Source organism: Capra hircus, chromosome 6 (genome assembly GCF_001704415.2).
Source record: "Capra hircus breed San Clemente chromosome 6, ASM170441v1, whole genome shotgun sequence".
Classification (NCBI taxonomy): Eukaryota; Metazoa; Chordata; class Mammalia; order Artiodactyla; family Bovidae; genus Capra; species Capra hircus.
The window spans coordinates 31,908,095-31,929,015 of record NC_030813.1 but is presented as its reverse complement, the minus strand read 5'-3'; the positions used below and the strand labels follow the sequence as shown (position 1 = coordinate 31,929,015).

Here is a 20,921-nt window from a genome sequence, read left to right as displayed (position 1 = left end):
GAATTGGGGACCCGTGCTGAGCTCCAGGGGAAATGCAAACAAGGCAGTCTTTTCACAATATTCTCTTGCTGCCCACTATCAGTGCAAGACATTACTAATGCCATCTGCTGGACATACTTGGGATTTAAAAATGGAAACCAAACAAATGATACCCCAGTGGCTTCAGTTCTGATTTTGGTATTAACCATCTGGTGATGTCCATGTGTAGAGTCTTCTCTTGTATTGTTGGAAGACGATGTTTGCTATGACCAGTGCATTCTCTTCAGTTCAGTTCAGTTCAGTCGCTCAGTCACATCCTATTCCTTGCAACCCCACGAATCACAGCACACCAGACCTCCCTGTCCATCACCAACTCCCGGAGTTCACTCAGATTCACGTCCACCGAGTCAGTGATGCCATCCAGCCATCTCATCCTCTGCCGTCCCCTTCTCCTCCTGCCCCCAATTCCTCCCAGCATCAGGGTCTTTTCCAATGAGTCAACTCTTCACATGAGGTGGCCAAAGTATTGGAGTTTCAGCCTCAGCATCAATCCTTTCACTGAATACCCAGGACTGGTCTCCTTTAGGATAGATTGATTGGATCTCCTTGCAGTCCAAGGGACTCTCAAGAGTCTTCTCCAACACCACAGTTCAAAACAATCAATTCTTCGGCACTTGGCTTTCTTCACAGTCCAACTCTCACATCTATACATGACGACTGGAAAAACCATAGCCTTGATAGATGGACCTTTGTTGGCAAAGTAATGTCTCTGCTTTTGAATATGCTATCTAGGTTGGTTGGTCATAACTTTTCTTCCAAGGAGTAACCGTCTTTTAATTTCATGGCTGCAATCACCATCCGCAGTGATTTTGGAGCCCAAAAAAATAAAGTCTGACACTGTTTCCACTGCTTCCCCATCTATTTCCCATGTAGTGATGAGACCAGATGCCATGATCTTCGTTTTCTGAATGTTGAACTTTAAGCCAACTTTTTCACTCTCCTCTTTCACTTTCATCAAGAGGCTTTTTAGTTCCTCTTCACTTTCTGCCATAAGGCTGGTGTCATCTTCATATCTGAGGTTATTGATATTTCTCCCAGCAATCTTGATTCCAGCTTGTGGTTCTTCCAGCCCAGCGTTTCTCATGATGTACTCTGCATAGAAGTCAAATAAGCAGGGTGACAGTATACAGCCTTGATGTACTCCTTTCCCTATTTGGAACCAGTCTGTTGTTCCATGTCCAGTTCTAACTGTTGCTTCCTGGCCTGCGTACAGGTTTCTCAAGAGGCTGGTCAGGTGGTCTGGTATTCCCATGTCTTTCAGAATTGTCCACAGTTTATTGTGATCCACACAGTCAAAGGCTTTGGCATAGTCACTAAAGCAGAAATAAATGTTTTTCTGGAACTCTCTTGCTTTTTTGATGATCCAGTGGATGTTGGCAATTTGATCTCTGGTTCCTCTGCCTTTTCTAAAACCAGTCTAAACATCTGGAATTTTATGCTTCACGTATTGCTGAAGCCTGGCTTGGAGAATTTTGAGCATTACTTTACTAGTGTGTGAGATGAGTGTAATTGTGTGGTAGTTTGAGCATTCTTTGGCATTGCCTTTCTTTGGGATTAGAATGAAAACTGAGCTTTTGCAGTCCTGTGGCCACTGCTGAGTTTTCCAAATTTGCTGTCATATTGAGTGCAGCACTTTCACAGCATCATCTTTCAGGATTTGAAATAGCTCAACTGGAATTCCATCACCTCCAATAGCTTTGTTTGTAGTGATGTTTTCTAAGGCCCACTTGATTTCACATTCCAGGATGTCTGGCTCTAGGTGAGTGATCACACCATCGTGATTATCTTGGTCATGAAGATCTTTTTTGTACAGTTCTTCTGTGTATTCTTGCCACCTCTTCTTAATGTCTTCTGCTTCTGTTAGGTCCAGACCATTTCTGTCCTTTATTGAGCCTATCTTTGTATGAAATGTTCCCTTGGTATCTCTAATTTTCTTGAAGCGATCTCTAGTCTTTCCCATTCTGTTGTTTTCCTCATTTCTTTGCATTGATCACTGAGGAGGGCTTTCTTATCTCTCCTTGCTATTCTTTGGAACTCTGCATTAAAATGGGAATATCTTTCCTTTTCTCCTTTGCTTTTCATGTCTCTTCTTTTCACAGCTTTTTGTAAGGCCTTCTCAGACAACCATTTTGCATTTTTGCATTTCTTTTCCTTGGGGATGATCTTGATCCCTGTCTCCTGTACAATGTCAAAACTCTATTAGCCTTTGCCTGCTTCATTCTGTACTCCAAGGCCAAATTTGCCCATTACTCCAGATATTTCTTGACTTCCTACTTTTCCATTCCAGGCCCGTATAATGAAAAGGACATCTTTTTTGGGTGTTAGTTCTAAAAGGTCTTGTAGGTCTTCATAGAACCATTCTCCTTCAGCTTCTTGAGAGTTATTGGTCAGGGCATAGGCTTGGTTACTGTAATAGTGAATGGTTTGCCTTGGAAATGAACAGAAATCGTTCTGTCATTTTTGAGACTGCATCCAAGAACTGCATTTTGAACTCACCTGTTCACTATGATGGCTACTCCATTTCCTCTAAGGGATTCTTGCCCACAGTAGTTGATATAATGGTCATCTGAGCTAAATTCACCCATTCAAGTCCATTTTAGTTTGCTGATTCCTAAATTGTTGATGTTCACACTTGCCATCTCCTGTTTGACCACTTCCAATTTGCATTAATAGATGGACCTAACATTCCAGGTTCCTATGCAATATTGCTGTTTACACCATTGGACTTTACTTCCATCACTAGTCACATCCACAACTGGGTGGTGTTTTTGCTTTGGCTCCATCTCTTCATTCTTTCTGGAGTTATTTCTCCACTCTTCTCCAGTAGCATATAGGGCACCTAACGACCTGGGGAGTTCATCTTTCTACATGAACTCCACAGTTGAACTCTATGCATGGACATCACTACATGGTCAATACTGAAATCAAATTGATTATATTCTTTGTAGCCAAAGATGGAAAAGCTCTATACAGTCAGCCAAAACAAGACTAGAAGCTGACTGTGGCTCAGATAATGAACTTCTTATTGCCAAATTCAGACTTAAATTGAAGAAAGTAGGGAAAACCACTAGACCATTTAGGTATGACCTAAATCAAATCCTTTACGATTATCCAGTGGAAGTGACAAATAGATTAAAGGGATTAGAAGTGATAGAGTGCCTGAACAACTATGGATGGAGGTTCATGTCATTGTACAGGAAGCAGTGATCAAGATATTCCCTAAGAAAAAAAATGCAAAAAAGGCAAAATGGTTGACTGAGGAGGCCTTACAAACAGCTATGAAATGAAGAGAAGTGAAAGGAAAAGGAAAGATATACCCATTTGAATGCAGAGTTCCAAAGAATAGCAGGGAGAGAAAAGAAAGCCTTCCTCAGTGATCAATGCAAAGAAAAATGGAATGGGAAAGACTAGAGATCTCTTCAAGAAAATTAGAGATACCAAGGGAATATTTCATGCAAAGATGGGCTTGATAAAGGACAGAAATGGTATGGACCTAGTATAAGCAGAAGATTAAGAAGAGGTGGCAAGAATAGACAGAAGAACTATACAAAATAGATCTTCATAACCAAGATAATCATGATGGTGTGATCACTCACCTAGAGCCAGACATTCTGGAATGAGAAGTCAAATGCACCTTAGGATGCATCACTATGAACAAAGCTAACAGAGGCGATGGAATTCCAGTTGACTTTTTCAAATCCTAAAAGATAATGCTGTGAAAGTGCTACACTCACTATGCCAGCAAACTTGGAATACTCAGCAGTGGCTACAGGACTAGAGAATGTCAGTTTTCATTCCAATCCCAAAGAAAGGCAATGCCAAAAATGCTCAAACTACCACACAGTTGCACTCTTCTCATATGCTAGCAAAGGGATGCTAAAATTCTCCTGCCATTCTTCAACAGTATGTGAACCGCTGGATTTAGAAAAGGCAGAGGAACCTGAGATCAAATTGCCAACATCCACTGGATCATTGAAAAAGCAAGAGACTTCCAGAAAAACATCTACTTCTGCTTTATTTACCACGCCAAAAAAACCTTTGACTGTGTGGATGACAACAAACTGTGGAAAATTCTTAAAGAGACGGGATTACCAGGCCACATGACCTGCCTCCTGAGAAATCTGTATGCAGGTCAAGAAGCAACAGTTAGGGCTGGACATGGAACAACAGACTGGTTCCATGAGAAAAGAGTACTTCCAGGCTATATATTGTCACCCTGCTTATTTAACTTATATTCAGAGTACATCATGAGAAATGCTTGACTAGATGAAGCACAAGCTGGAATAAAGATTGCCAGGAGAAATATCAATAACCTCAGATATGCTAAGAAAACTTAGTTTTCTTAACCTTAGAAAACTAAGAAAAAATTAGAAAAGCCTTAGAAAAAAACTTAGAATAACCTTAGAAAAACAAACCTTAGAAAACTTAACCTCAGAAAACTAAGATCATGGCAATTGATCTCTGGTTCCTCTGCCTTTTTTAAATCCAGTGGTTTGCATACTGTTGAAGACTGATCTGGAGAATTTTGAGCATTCCTTTGCTAGCATATGAGATAGGTGTCATAAGGATGACACCACCCTTATGGCAGAAAGAGGAGAACTAAAGAGTTGCCTGATAAAAGTGAAAGAGGAGAGTGAAAAAGTTGCTTGAAGCTCAACATTCAGAAAATTAAGATCATGGCATCTGGTCCCATCACTTCACGGCAAATAGATGGGGAAACAGTGGAAACAGTGACAGACTTTATTTGGGGGGAGGGGGGGGCTCCAAAATCACTGCAGACTGTGACTGCAGCCAGGAAATTAAAAGCCGCTTGCTCCTTGGAAAAAAAGTTATGACCAACCTAAACAGCTTATTAAAAAGCAGAAACATTATTTAGCAATAAAGGTCCATGTAGAGAAAGCTATGTTTTTTTCCAGTAGTCATGTATGGAAGTGAGAGTTGGACTATAAAGAAAGCTGAGCGCCGATGAATTGATGCTTTGAATTGTGGTGTTGGAGAAGACTCTTGAGAGTCCCTTGGAAAGCAAAGAGATCCAACTAGTCCATCCTAAAGGAAATCAGTCCTGAATATTCATTGGAAGGGCTGATGCTAAAGCTGAAACTCCAGTACTTTGGCCACCTGATGCAAAGAACTGACTCATATAAGGTGAAAAGACAGCCTTCTGAATGGGAGAAAATGATAGCAAATGAAGCAACTGACAAACAACTAATCTCAAAAATATGCAAGCAACTTATGCAGCTCAAGTCCAGAAAAATAAACGACCCAATCAAAAAATGGGCCAAAGAACTAAATAGACATTTCTCCAAAGAAGACATACGGATGGCTAACAAACACATGAAAAGATGCTCAACATCACTCATTATTAGAGAAATGCAAATCAAGACCACAATGAGGTACCACTTCACACCAGTCAGAATGTCTGCGATCCAGAAGTCTGCAAGCAATAAATGCTGGAGAGGGTGTGGAGAAAAGGGAACCCTCCTACACTGTTGGTGGGAATGCAAACTAGTACAGCCACTATGGAGAACAGTGTGGAGATTCCTTAAAAAATTGCAAATAGAACTGCCTTATGACCCAGCAATCCCACTGCTGGGCATACACACTGAGGAAACCAGAATTGAAAGAGACACATGTACCTCAATGTTCATCATAGCACTGTTTATAATGGCCAGGACATGGAAACAACCTAGATGTCCATCAGCAGATGAATGGATAAGAAAGCTGTGGTACATATACACAATGGAGTATTACTCAGCCATTAAAAAGAATACATTTGAATCAGTTCTGATGAGATGGATGAAACTGGAGCCGATTATACAGAGTGAAGTAAGCCAGAAAGAAAAACACCAATACAGTATACTAACACATATATATGGAATTTAGAAAGATGGCAATGATGACCCTGTATGCAAGACAGCAAAAGAGACACAGATGTGTATAGTGGACTTTTGGACTCAGAGGGAGAGGGAGAGGGTGAGATGATTTGGGAGAATGGCATTGAAACATGTATACTATCATGTAAGAAACGAATCGCCAGTCTATGTTCGATACAGGATACAGGATGCTTGGGGCTGATGTACGGGGATGATCCAGAGAGATGTTATGGGGTGGGAGGTGGGAGGGGGGTTCATGTTTGGGAACTCATGTACACCCATGGTGGATTCATGTCAATGTATGGCAAAACCAATACAGTATTGTAAAGTAAAATAAAGTAAAAATAAAAAAATTTTTTTTTTAAAAAGAAAAGCCCCTGATGCTGGGAAAGATTGAAGGTGGGAGAAGGGGCTGACTGAAGATGAGGTAGTTGGATGGCATCACTGACTCAATGGACATGAGTTTGAGTAAAGTCCGGGAGTTGGTGATGGACAGGAAGACCTGATGTGTTGAAGTCCACAGGGTCACAAAGAGTTGGACATGACTGAGGGACTGAACTGAACTGAACTCACTTCTTCTAGTGCGAAGAAGACCAAATAAGCTAAAAACAAAAACAAAGTAAGGTCATGTGCATGTTTAATGTACTTGAAGTCGGAGGTTTTGTATTATGACACTGTATTTCAGAAAATTACAGTATTTAATTGTATTGTGTTTTATAGCAGAACTCTATTGTATTACTAGTACAATTGACCCATTTATGACACTCAATTGGATATTGAGTTTGTACTGTAAATCCATGAATTCCTTGCTAATAATCTATTATGTATTATAAGTTTTATACTTGATGCATATCTTCTATATTTTATTGCAAAAGAAATAGTGTTGATATAGTTTTATTTTAACTAGAAATGGATAAAAATTTAAAAGATTTAATAAAAAATGAAAACAAGAACAAATATTATTCTTTTGTTAGAACTATTACATATACATTTGGGTTTTACATAAAATATATTGATTCAACTTTTTGTATAAGTTTTTGTTTTGTGAAAAAAATTTCTTTTATTAGTTGGAAAACTCTCTCTAGGATTATTATAAGGCCATGCTTTTGAAATTATGAATTTTCTCATGGTGCTTCAGTATAATTTTAGAACTCTTAAATATGTGTGACTAAATTAGCATAGGTTCCAGTCTATATCTCCCCAAAAGTACTAATCCCATGAGATTTGCAGTGGGGAAAAATGGTTTCCATAATCAAAATCTTTTGGAATATGCTAAGTTCCAAGTACCTTGGAGATCCATAAAGCACATTTATTAAAGTGTGAGGTGTTGGTGTTCACTGAGAGTTTTTAGTGTGTTCTATTATTGCGTTTAACCTTTGTCATGACTCTTGGTGGTAGTTTCGTTGTGGGTCCTGTCATTAACCCTCATGACAAAGAAGGAAACTGAGGCCACAGAATTGGTCATATGTTCAAAGTCACACTGTAAGATAATAGAGAAAAATCTCAGACTTCAGAGCTCATGCTCTTAAGTCTGAAGCCATATGCTCTAAATAATAATGTATGAAACAATATTGCACATTAATATGACTTTTATGTTAGTTATATTTCAATATTGATATTAACCTGTTGAAAGCTTTGAGGATTAATGCAGTAACACATCTCTTTAACTTGGCTTAACTCAACATTTCTAAATCGGGTTTGGCTACAGAAAGCTAACAAATTTTAGGGAAAATAGTGTCCCACAGAATACAGTTCGAGAAATGCAGATATAAGCTCTAGTATTGTAGTAGATGAGGAGCCAGGATAGGAGTAACTTTTCAGTATTTCTTTGGCCACTTGCTCCAAATAACTGAGTGCCTTTCCCAAGGTAGACTATCACTCGAGGATTCCACTTGACAATTTGGAATGGGCAGTGCTGCTGCTGCTAAGTCGCTTCAGTCATGTCTAACTCTGTGCAACCCCATAGACAGCAGCCCACCACGCTCCCCCATCCCTGGGATTCTCCAGGCAAGAATACTGGAGTGGGTTGCCATTTCCTTCTCCAATGCGTGAAAGTGAAAAGTGAAAGTGAATGGGCAGTAGTAGCAAGCAAACACCTGATATGTTTGCTGCTGCAGATGCACAGAGCACGGGAACCCTTAGCACAAATGTGGATTATGTAGTATATCCTGCAAAGGGAGTGAGCTTAATTTAGTTAAGCTACAAGGATGAGTGAAAAACAGCATGCTGCTGTTATTGTTGAGTCAATTAAATTGTCCTCTGTGCTCATAGGAACGGTTCCACATTTATTACCAGTGAGATATATGCTCTGGCAGTTTCTTTGCTTTGGATTGTCTTATATTTAGCACATCTAAAGATCTGAGAATGGATGATGGAAGACATGGTGATAAATTGTCAGGCTTTTCCAAAGATTCAGAAGTTCTAAAGTTCCTGCCAGTGACAGATGGCCTGTCCTTACTCATCGCTTGTCTTCCTGACAGGACTTGATTTTTTTCCCCCTTTTTTGTTCAATTTTCTTAAAGTAAGCTAAGCTGCTTGGGAAGTAGGATAGTCTCATTTGTTATAACTGTGTTACTCTACGTTGATGTGGAAGCAACTCTATATGAATATGAACCTGGCTCCCTCTATGTTATTAATGTATACCTGTGTAGTGTTACGCAAGAAGCATGGGACAAGAAGGGAGAGAAACAGATGCCCAGGAAAACCCCTACTTCCTTTATTCCTGTTATATTGTAACCAAGCCTACTAGTTAAACCATTGGTTAATCTTTTCTTACTGCCATTGTCTTTCATAGCCCAAGCATCACGTGATCTTTTGGGGAGTGCTTATTATTATATGGTAATATAGTATACAGTATTTGTAGGACCTTTATTATTTCATAACCATCAACAAAAATTGAAATTTGGGAGTAAATAGTATAGTTAGGTTGTACTAACTTGCTAGATGTTTATACAAGTCCACAGAATGAAACCAAACAACTATAAAAGTGATGGAATTAAGTATAAAATAGGTTCCCACTAGAAAAATAAAAAGGAATAAAGATTTCAATCAAATTGCTTAATCCTTTTTATTGGCTTAAAATATGTTTACTGCTGAAATAGGAAATGTGCTACTTAAGTAAGGAAGATAAGAAAAAGAAACAATTTCTCTGATCCGAGTTCTGGTATGTTGTTGTTTAGTTGCTCAGTCGTGTCTGACTCTTTTGCAACCTCGTGATCCTGTAGCCAGCCAGGTTCCTCTGTCTATGGGATTTTCCAGGCACGAATATAATGCAGTCAGTTGCCATTTCCTACTCCAGGGGATCTTCCTGACCCAGGGATCAAACCTGTGTCTCCTGCAAGTCTCCTGCGTTACAGACTCTTTACCACTAAGCCACTGGGAAAGCCCCTAGTATAAGTGTAAATAAATATGAAGACTTAAAATATTCTAGAATGTCTTACATATCTTCTTAATCCTTTGTCCAGATGTATTACTAATTCAGTCCTTTAAGCTGGTAATACAGTTAGTTCGATACATTACTTAGTCTAAAATATATCAAATGGAAAGTGATTAATATGAATAAAAAGTTAAATTATCAGATAGATGTATTGATTTAGTATTTATAATAGTTGTTTGATATTTGTTATCTACAAAATTAACTGAGAATTTATGTGTAAATTTGTCTTTCCTAAGAGTGTTCACCTTAGCTCCATTTGATTGGGAAAAACATAAACAATATTATTATCACTTCTTTTTACCTTTTCTTTTAACTCTAGTGTAAAATTTATTTCTCTGGAGATATATATATATTAATATATACATATATTACACACTGGTATAGATATAATAGTAGGTCATGTATACATATCAACATAATATATAAATATACACTTAATATAAATAGATACACTTTTTTGTATAACACTTTTTATTGCTAATAAGTTACTGGTGATAGTTTATTTAAGATGATTAAAGTAAAAAAATGATTAAATTAGAAACAATGGGTGCCATTACTGGTATAAAATGACTTAAGCTAAAATTGGAAACTGCCATTGGTCATACTTTCTACATTGTTTCACCTAAAGTTGAACATGTATGTATTACAAAAGCAATAATAATAGTATAGCTTAAAAATAGATCACATGTCCTCACTTCTATGATAAGATATTTATTATCAAGTCACCTTAGTAAGGTCATAGGAATCTATATGATGATATATTTGGAAATAGTGTAAAATTTATACCAAAATTTAAAAAATATTCTCCAAATAATTATATGATTGAGAAAGTATTGACTCACATAAATGTAATTCCAATTGTGTTTCTCATGATTCAGTGGATATTTCAGTAGGCATTTCTCAGTAGGACAAAGACTAACCACCAAAAGTAATTTATGTACCATGTATGCGTTAGTCATTCAGTTGTGTCAGACTCCCTGCAACCCCCTGGACTGTAGCCCACCAGGCTTCTCTGTCCAGGGGATTATCCAGGCAAGAATACTGGAGTGGATTGCCATTTTCCTCTCCAAAAGTAATTCATCAGTTCAGTTTGGTTCAGTTCAGTCGCTCAGTTGTGTCTGACTCTTTGCGACCCCATGAATCGCAACACGCCAGGCCTCCCTGTCCATCACCAACTCCCAGAGTTCACTCAAACTCATGTCCATCGAGTCAGTGATGCCACCCAGCCATCTCATCCTCTGTCATCCCCTTCTCCTGCCCGCAATCTTTCCCAGCATCAGGGTCTTTTCCAATGAGCATGAGGTGGCCAAATTCTTGGAGTTTCAGCTTCAGCATCAGCCCTTCCGATGAACACCCAGGACTGATCTCCAAGTAATTCATACTTTATAGCAATTCCTTGCTAGTTATTAGAAAGCATCTTCACTTAAAACCTGATCTTTTGGTGTTACTGCTGAAAATAGCACAGCAATCTCTTATAAAACAATCTAACCTAACTTTTATCTATATATTCCATGGCATGAATCATAAGAACATGTCTTAGGATGTTCATGATAAAGTTGGATAGAATGGAAACGCACTGCAATAGGGTTGCTTTTTTGGCCTAAGCCAAGGATAATTTAGAATCAATTTATTTAAAGCTATTCAGTCAAGGTTGCTACCTATACATAGTTTACTTTTTCTTTTACATAAGTTTTCTTTCTGCTCATATTATTAGCAAAACTACTGAAATTAACCAACTATAACTTGTGCTAATATAATTTCCATCACTTTTATAGTCTTTTCATTCAGGTAATTTTACAATTGGATCTCCTCAATACACATACTCAAAACTTTTTAGAACATGGACATTTTACTTTGTCAAGACAATGACAAAACATATACACAGGGAAGTAATGGATAAGAATGTTAAGTTAGAGCCAGATAATGGAAGGATATATTAGGTATTAGATATTTAGATATCTAAGATATCTAATATCCTTAGATATTTTTTAGGTAGATGATACAAGGTCACCAAAGCTTTATTTGGATTAGGAAATTCAATGCAAATTGTACTCAGTTAAATCACAAAAATGGAATTGTTTGTATTCTTTTTTCATTTGAAGCCTTTTTTTTTTCTAGGCTTTTAATTAACTTTATTTTCAAACTTAGCAAGTCTACACTGCGCTTACAAGATGAACACAAATGCTTCTACCATGTTTTTCTGTAACGGTTTTCCACTTTCATTGACTTTTCCGTTGAAAAGGACCTTTCCGACATGTGATATATTTTTGTCATTTGTCAAATATATCTTTTTAGTTTGGTTTGTTTTTCACAGTTAATGCTGACTGATAGCTGGTTTGTTTTCTGTTCCAGGTTGTGGAGACTAATTTGGTTGCTTTTGACTGTCACTGGATCATTATAAATGAGGTAAATCTAACTAAACCTTACTGTCAATTCTGAGTCCTGTTTTCATATGTATAGTCACAGCTATAGCCTTAAACTTCTAACAGGAAACAGAACACAGAGTAAACTTTCAGCTCACTGAAAGGATGCCATTAAATAGAATAAGGAGTTTTTGCAAATTATAAAGGGCTTTGTATGAATAAAATAAATACAGGACGTCTTCCCCACTGAGTATCTTTTAGCCTTTTCCGTTGGCACACACTGCTTACATCAGAGATCATTTTTATAAAAAGTACAGTTCTCCTTTGTGAGCAAAGTGAATCCCTCCCAGTGGAGGGCCTGTGTTCCATTTATATTTTACTGTTGTTTCTAGAACTTTTATATCCCACCCCCTTACAAGTGGATTAAATAGTTCCTCACATGAATATGAATAAATAAGAGCAGATTGTTTTGCTTTTCAAAAAGAAACACAACTGTTTTAAAATCCACCGACTTGTCAAATTTCTTGTGAAAGATTTTTTTTTTGCAAAAACAATGTGTAACATTAAAAATACAGTATTATAACATGAGAGCATGTGAAATAAGTTGTTCCATTAGCACCTGCCTGTCAGAGTTGGAAAGGAAAATGAGTAGATCAGTCAAATAATGAGATAATGATCTAGTATTCAGTATATCTATTATTACTTATGGAAAAAATAATGTGTTGTTTATCAAATGATACTAATGTTGAATTATAGAATAATACATTTTATCTCAGGAGCAAAGCAGCATTTTTGGCAAGAATTCTAGTCTTGAATTCAGCAAGATAGGCTCAATCCTGACTTTGAAACTGGTTCCTAGCTGTGTTACTATGGATATATAATAAAATATCCTATGCCTCAGGGGTTATTTGTTAGTTTGTACTGTATGTATAACAACATTTACTTTACCAGTTCTTAATGAAAATTAAGTGAAATATTATTGAATGCTCTGAACATGGTGCCTGACAAACGACACTCAGTAAATGGTATTGCATTAATGATCACAGTACATTAAAAGTTCACAGATCCCTTACTCACATATTATTTTGTTGAATAATAAATAGTTTTATAAAGTATTGAGGAAATGGGGTCTTGCCTTTCTTTATACAGAGAAGTAAAAATGATTCTTAGTTTCAAGTTGTTTCTCCCAAATACCCTTCATTGCTGAATTTTAGCTCTCTTGATGGTTCTTGTTTGTTCAGTTTAAAGGCACTGGAAACATTTTACAAACCTGTTTTTTGCCTGCCAGACTTTGATTCTACGTGATTTGTCAGTGTATTTCTTATGTCACATTAAGATGTGTTCTTCAGAGATCCCCACAGATAATGTGTGTATGTCAGATCTGCTTTTCAGTGAAGCTTCTAAGTCAATCTAGAATGACCAAACATCAGGATGGATTAAGGGAAAGGGAGACAACAAACAAACCACATACCTAGAAATACCTTTTCTAGGTATTTTTATCTCTTTTTTCCCCAAAGAATCTAAGGTTCAAATAAATAAAATAATATGTCAAATATTATGCAACTATTAAGTAGTAATAATGAGATTTAAAACTTAATCTTTTCCAGTCTAAAGTTTTGGTTGTTGTTGCCTGTTTTTTTTTTTTTTTTAATTTTCCTTATAGATTACATTTTTGAAATTTATGCTCCTAAATTTCAATCTTATAGGAGCCAATAAGTTTTCTGTTACTTTTTGTCTTTAGCTTAATATTTTCTGGATTACTATTTTTTGAAATAGAGAATCCTCCTAATTTCTAGTTTTTGTTTCATACCCAGCTTCTGATGAGGACTAGGCCACACAGCTATTTTGATATGAAACAAACTGGAGCTCTTTTACTTGTTTGTGTCAATATCGATGACCAGGGGGAAAAAGTGATTTCTTGCCTCTTTAGAGAGATGGATTAATCAAACAAATTAACACTTACAATTGATAAATGGAAATGCCCATTCTTTTCTATTCTTTGATAAGATTGCAGAAAGGACCCCTGAATTAACATTTTCCTGATATTCAACTTAACTTCTAATGTTATCCTTGTATCTTGAAAATGTGAACCCAGGTAGAAAGAGCTTCCCATGGCACCAATGACCATCTGTCTACTGCTTGCTTGTCAGTTTGTGCTATGGAAGAAATTGCTTTTTCATATTATAAAGAGGAAGTTGGGTAGTATGTATTTCATTTATGGAAAGAGCAATAGCTTATATTTTACTATATCTTTCATAAAGATTGTAACTCATTCTGTTAAACTTCTCATTAAGTTTTATTTCATAAAATATTAGGGCAAATGATGTCTTTCAACAATTGTTTCATAATTTGAGTCCCTATTTTACAAAAAACCAATCCACACAAAAAACAATCTAATAATATATATTAGAAGTATAGAACACAGTATAGAAAACCTCGGTATTTTTTCATTCACATGTTAGTTTCCCACTGTAAATTGTTATAACTAGAGCCTCACTTTTACTATTCCTGAAACCCTTATCTCTTTTTTACTCGTAGTCCTCCTTACTGGTCCTTGAGCAGAGATGTAATTTTAGGCAGAGCAAGTCAATACCACTTAAGTCTTTGAAAAATCTCATGGTCACAGCCCGCACTGTTTACATTGGTTATTATATTTTTTCCCTAAACTAAGTTTAAAAAAATCAGAGATCAAGCATATTTTCTGTACTTCCATCCCTAAGAAATACCATCCACATATGTATCTGTGCTCAACCCACTTAATTCTACATGATTCCATCCAGCCACCTCATTCTCTCTGAAATATGCCTCAGGAAACTTGAGTCTCACTACCTTTATTTGTTTTATAGGTCTGTTTATAATAAATGAATCAAGTTTTATCTTAATTTTCATAAAATGAGAAACATGAATTCCTCAAGTTTCCTAGGAAAATAATAAACTCTGAAAGGAGCAACAACCACAACAAAGTCCAGCAACTTGCAAATGCCCATTTTGTTTGAACATGGACATTGTGAATCTGATTAGTTTGGTTTGTGTAGCTACTATTTTGTTGCTAATTTTAAAATGGGTTGCAAACATTTCCTTAATCTTATTGCACCAACAGTTTCTCAAAGAGAAACTATAAATCAAAGTTGGCATTGTGCATCATGATACAAATTGATGCTAAAGCTTGAAAACAGTATATTTATTTCATTTGCATCAAATGTGCTGTAATGATGAGAGGCTATGCTAGTTCATAATCAATCATATGCTGCTGCTGCTGCTGCTGCTGCTTCTGCTAAGTCACTTCAGTCGTATCCGACTCTGTGTGAACCCATAGACGGCAGCCCACCAGGCTCCCCCATCCCTGGGATTCTCTAGGCAAGAATACTGAAGTGGGTTGCCATTTCCTTCTCCAGTGCATGAAAGTGAAAAGTGGAAGTGCAGTCACTCAGTCGTGTCCGACTCTTAGCGACCCCATGGACTGCAGCCTACCAGGCTCCTCCATCCATGGGATTTTCCAGGCAAGAGTACTGGAGTGGGGTGCCATTGCCTTCTCCCAATCATATGCTAGTAGTTGGAAATGGTATTTATCTTTTCCCTGCAATCAGGTGATCCAGCAGAGAACAGCCTTTCCTTATAAGTATTTTCATCCCTTCAGAGTCCCGAAGCAGATGGCCTAGCACTTTATTTAAGTTTTACAAGTTAGAAATTCAGTTAAGAAGATGTACATACATAAATACATATTAGAAGTATAGAACACAGTGTAGAAAACCTCAGTTCTTTTCTCATCCGCATGTTTCCTACTGTAAATTGTTATAAATGTAACTTCTCTTTGTTACTGAAACCCTTAGCTCTTTTTTACCTGCAGCGCTCCTTACTAGTCCTTGAGCAGAGATGTAATTTTAGGCAGAGCAGGTCAATACCACTTAGTGTTTCAATACCACTTAATGTATACACACACACACACACTGTTTAGAGCAGCAAGAAGCATAATGCTATATGTAGTCTTCTATTCCCTGATGATACTAAACCTGACCCTTGGTGTCCTGACTTCTTATTTAAATACTAGTTTTTTAGTTTAAGCCATTATTCTCTGCTAATCACTGCTTAGTTCTGCAGTGAAGAAGTTGTGGTTATGGAGAAGAAGTTGTGGAGATTTGAATATGTGTAATGAATATTTTTCATTTTTCTAGTTTGGTGATTAATTGAACTGCTCTCTACTAATCTGTCAAGCAGAAAGTTGACATTCTGTTCCTCTTTCCACACTTGTAGTCTGCAGTTGGTTTTGTTCCATGTTTCATGGTATATGTATAATAATTTCACATTACTGTTAAACTTTATGGAAGCATCAAAGGATCTTTTTTGTTAAGAGAGCATAAACATACCAGCAACACAACAATAAATATAATCTTTTCAAATTATACTACATAGCACACTGCTTAATATCGTTACTAAAATCTGCTTTATTTATAATAGATAAAGTTATTAAAACACCCCAGTGTCTCTACTTAAAGTTTCAGGGATCTGTCTTTCAAAGATGGTTTGCTGAAATCTTGCCATTCATTCAGTTTTTTATTTGACAATACATTTAATGAATACCTACTCTAAGCCAAGAACTTCATTAGATATTAAGAGATAAAAGAATAGGAAAGGAGGAAGGGATCCTATTCTGAAAAAGTTTATGTAATATAGATTGGCATCCAATCTAATAGACTTTGAGTCTTTCCTTCCCTGGAATTCTATTAACTTAAGCTTAAAGCTGATATCCTACAAGGGTTCAGGAGTGATCCAATTCTCCTAAAAGATTTGTTCTGGAAATTGGCTGCTTCTGGTGGAGTTATAGCCATACCAGATATTTTAGCTTTCCCCTCCCTTGGCTTTGACTCCATTCAGAGTTCACTCTATGTTAAACTATCACAGTAAGTGAATAAGAATCTTTTTCTTGGGTATATTGATTTGACTCTTGATAATTTTTGATTATCCATGTAAATAATTTTTGGAGAAAAAAAAAGCTAAATGCTTTGCTCTTAAGAACACTTGAGAAAAATTAAGTACACTAAAACATATTTGTTTTTCATTGCAATATTAATTATTTCATAAATATGCTCACTAAAATAAATAATACAAAAAAGACAAATAATTTTTAATTTACTTTCTTTAAATTCCTTCAAACTCAGGAAATGTCTGTATAACTTAGTAGCATATTTAGGGAGTACAGGGGACTCAGTTGAGTGTGGTAAACTAGTTCTTCATATGATTATTTTTTAAATCAGTTATTTTAACATTTTTTAAAGTCTGCACATTTGAACAGCGTAGATTCCAATAGATTATGCCACAGCTTCATATTTTAATAAAGCAGTTTACTGAACAATTTATTTTTGTTTTAAAAATATTTCTTAATAGATTAAATATTCACTTGGCTTCCACTGTTTACGTAACGTTGTATTTACCAGTTTTGAAATGCATCTTCTGGAATGCAGTTCTTTAAATGTAAAATAGCTACCTAATCAAGTTTTCATATCACTATCAAACTGGTTTTGAGATCAGGTGTCAAACTAAAACTGCAAGTGAATTTTTTGAGACAGACTGTCTGTTAGCTTCATTCAGAATGGCAGATTCTTTCCTACCAGAAAATTACTTTCTTTTCCCTTCCTCAAATAATAATAGGCAAAATATATTCAATTCAAATTGACATTTTCTCAGATATAGTTTAGTCATTTAGACATCTGAGGACTTCAGCTTTTAGAACTTGTAAAAGGTAACCATCCTTTTGTGTGGATTTAAAACTAGTCCTCTCAAAGACTTTGGCTTCTGATAGATGACTTTACCATTCCTTATAGAATCATTAAGTTATTAAATTCTAGAATAATATATCTTTATTGTTTTAATTCCTATCACTCATGAATATTAATCTAAATAATTCCTGTAAGGAAAATTGATTCCTTACATGATTACTTCAGATACTGTCTTTGGATGACATTTATAAAACCTCATTATGAGTAAAGAGTATGTTGATGAAGAACTTGGAATCTCCCTTCTTCTTTATTTGTAAATGAGAATTAACAACATCTGAATCAGAATGTAGTTTTTAGCAGAAAATGAAATAATGTGTTAAGTACTTAGTATTTTTCCCAAAATATAGTAGGATCTTAATAAATGTAAGTTTTTGTTCTAATATGCTGATTTGTAGTTCAGCACTGGTGGAGAATGTAGAAATAGTGGTATTTGACAAAATATTGATAAATCTTATATTGCTAAAGAAAAAAGACCACATATATAACACAGTTTAGTCAATATTATGAGAGAGTGGTAGAATTTTTCACTGCTCTTTAAAAATCAAGATGCCTATCTGCATAATATTAAAAATTTTTAAACATGTAATAACATTGAATGACAATAAAAATTTATTTTAAACATTTCCTGTTTAAAGTTGAGACCTAAAATGAAGTTGATAGACACTGTAGCCACTGTTTAATTTTACTTCATAAGTAGATGGCAGAGAATTAAAAACTGACCTGCTTTTGCCAGACAGAAATTTTGGTATCAGTGAATGATATACACTAAAGGAAAAAAACAGCATTTTAAACTGAGAAAAATCATCTTTATGGTACATTAATTGACTGGAAATCCAGTATATTTATACTAGATATGGCTGATAGTAGGTGTTATTTTATTTTCAGAAAAATCTTTATTTCATAAAGATCATAAATAAAGGATGGATTTTAAAGCTAATATGTTCTATGACAAAGAAAATTTACACTTGTAAATCATCTTTTTCTCTTTCATTATTCTGTAATAATTCTTTGAAACAAACCTGAGAAATACTCACTTCATCCAATGTGTATCCTATGTCAAATATTTTATTTCTGTTGCTGTAAGAATCTATTGAAAACAATAATATGTTAATTACAAAGACTTCATCGGTTTAAAAGATTTCAGATGGATATCATGAATTACAAACTACCTTTGTAAAGGCTAAGTAAACTACTAAGTAAGGCTGCATTAAAACTAAAATTTATTTGATCACATCTATTCTAATTCCAATTAGAACAGATATATGTTAAAAATATTATTTTATTTTTTTCATTTTCACATCCATAGTTGAGTCAAATCTTAAAGTTTAAGTCTAGAGTTGGATGGTGACTGGGAAAAGGAAGAAGAAAATGATTTTCTTTGCGTTCTCAAAGGCTTATATGCAAACTAGTAGTAATTTGGATAAACATCACTGGAGTTTATTTTGTATTAATCAACAGACTTTTTCTTCTTTATGTTAAGAACACAATTATATACTAATATATCAGTTCAGCAGTTAATGAGCATTTTATCTATTCCTTATCAAAACAAGTCCATGAGTTAACACCAATAGTTCTAAGAAATAATTGGGAAAAGTCTTAAAAAATGATGCCTCCTCTTTCTCTCGCTGCTGTCTCATTTAAGAACCCCCTTTTCATTGCTTATATATATATAAAACTCTTACAACTATCTTCCTAGGTCGTCAAAGTATCTTGAAATCCATTAATGAATAATTAAGTGTAATAGCAGCTTACTTTGTGACCTTTTCCAATGTTTAGATAACACATAGTTTTCTGACGTATTCAACATATTATAAACTTATTATGAAGAAAAAGTATTCAAGTCCATCACTTCATTTGAAATTATTTAGGCATTCATTAATTATATACATAAATGCATATAATTTAAAGCACAGACAGCAACTACAAATGAGTTGATTATTTCAATGAACGTGTAGTGTTGTTTTCACTTGGATGTGGGCTAAGCATTAAGCAAATGTTTTACAGTAACAGAATCTCTTAGCATTTCCTGATAACAACTCATTAATAGTTTTGTGTTCTGTTATGTACTATAACATTTCTAATTCTTCCATTTCTTATCTTATAGGAAATAAATGATGTGGATGTACAGGAACTTGTAAGAAGGTCAATTGGAAGGTTAACCATCATTCGACAGACATTTCCAGTCCCCCAGAATATAAGTCAGCGATGTTTCCGTGGCAACCATCGAATATCTTCAACATTGTGTGATCCAAAGGATCCATTTGCTCAGAATATGGAGGTATATTCTAAGCACCCAGATATTTCTTTAAGGTTTTTTTTTTTTTTTTTTTTTTTTGGTCAGTTGTAGAGAGATATTTTCTGGTGGCATTGCATTCAGAATTCTACATGTTTCCGTTTTTGGTCCAGCAATTTCATAAGTCTGCTTGGGAAGAGTGCTAAGAATCTTTCTTCGATTGTTCTAAATTTCATTGCAGCAAAATATCTATTTGATAAAAATATAATCAGTGAAGGTTATTCTCTTTTCAGCAAGTAGTTCAATAGCATTCTCATGGTAGAATTCATGATTGATACTCCTTAATGCCAAACTCCAAATTATTAAGCTAATAAATTTGTTTGCCTTTTCTGGCATAACAAGGATATAGAAGCTTATTCCTTTTTAAAGATTAATTTCTGGTTGGAAGGACTTCATCAGAAAAATATTTAGAAATCTGAAAATGCAGAAGTGTTATATAAAATTATATCCAACTCAGATGGGAGATAGCTGAAACCTTTGCTATTCAGAATACAACAAAAAATTTGAAAGTAAATGAATACAATCTCTGAGCAGCAAAATGAATAAAATAAAATAACATAAATTCCCTGTAGCTTACACATAAGAATGCCCTTTTAATACTCATCTGGATCCTATTACTTTTTCTTAAGGAAACTCCTATCAGAATTTTTTGTGTTATTTCACTTTGCACTGGCCATCTCAATATGTCAGTTTGAAGGAGGTTTCACAAAGGCAGGCACATCAACAAGAATAGGGCATAGGAAGACCTGTAACGACGCAAGAAACATAAATAGAGAAATCAAAGAGATATGCTACTTCAAATACCCTACCAGAGCAGCACCTTCTCTGTAAAACAACTTTACATTATAATACAGTTCCAAGTGTATCACTATAGTATATAGCTAGTTTATTCAGTTCAGTTCAGTTCAGTCACACAGTCATGTCCGACTCTTTGCGACCTGATGAATCACAGCACGCCAGGCCTCTCTGTCCGTCACCAACTCCCGGAGTTCACTCAGACTCATGTCCATCGAGTCAGTGATGCCATCCAGCCATCTCATCCTCTGTCGTCCCCTTCTCCTCCTGCCCCCAATCCCTCCCAGCATCAGAGTCTTTTCCAGTGAGTCAACTTTTTGCATGAGGTGGCCAAAGTACTGGAGTTTC

General features: G+C 35.6%; 1 protein-coding gene across 1 annotated transcript in view; it reads left to right on the top strand.

Annotated features, from left to right (window-relative positions):
• GRID2 (glutamate ionotropic receptor delta type subunit 2) overlaps nt 1-20,921 on the top strand; it is a 1,630,498-nt gene that overhangs the window by 1,001,179 nt on the left and 608,398 nt on the right. Inside the window, exons 5-6 of the mRNA XM_018049306.1 lie at nt 11,701-11,754; nt 19,590-19,763. Coding sequence (XP_017904795.1) covers nt 11,701-11,754; nt 19,590-19,763 — 228 coding nt within the window. The remainder of the gene's footprint in view (nt 1-11,700; nt 11,755-19,589; nt 19,764-20,921) is intronic.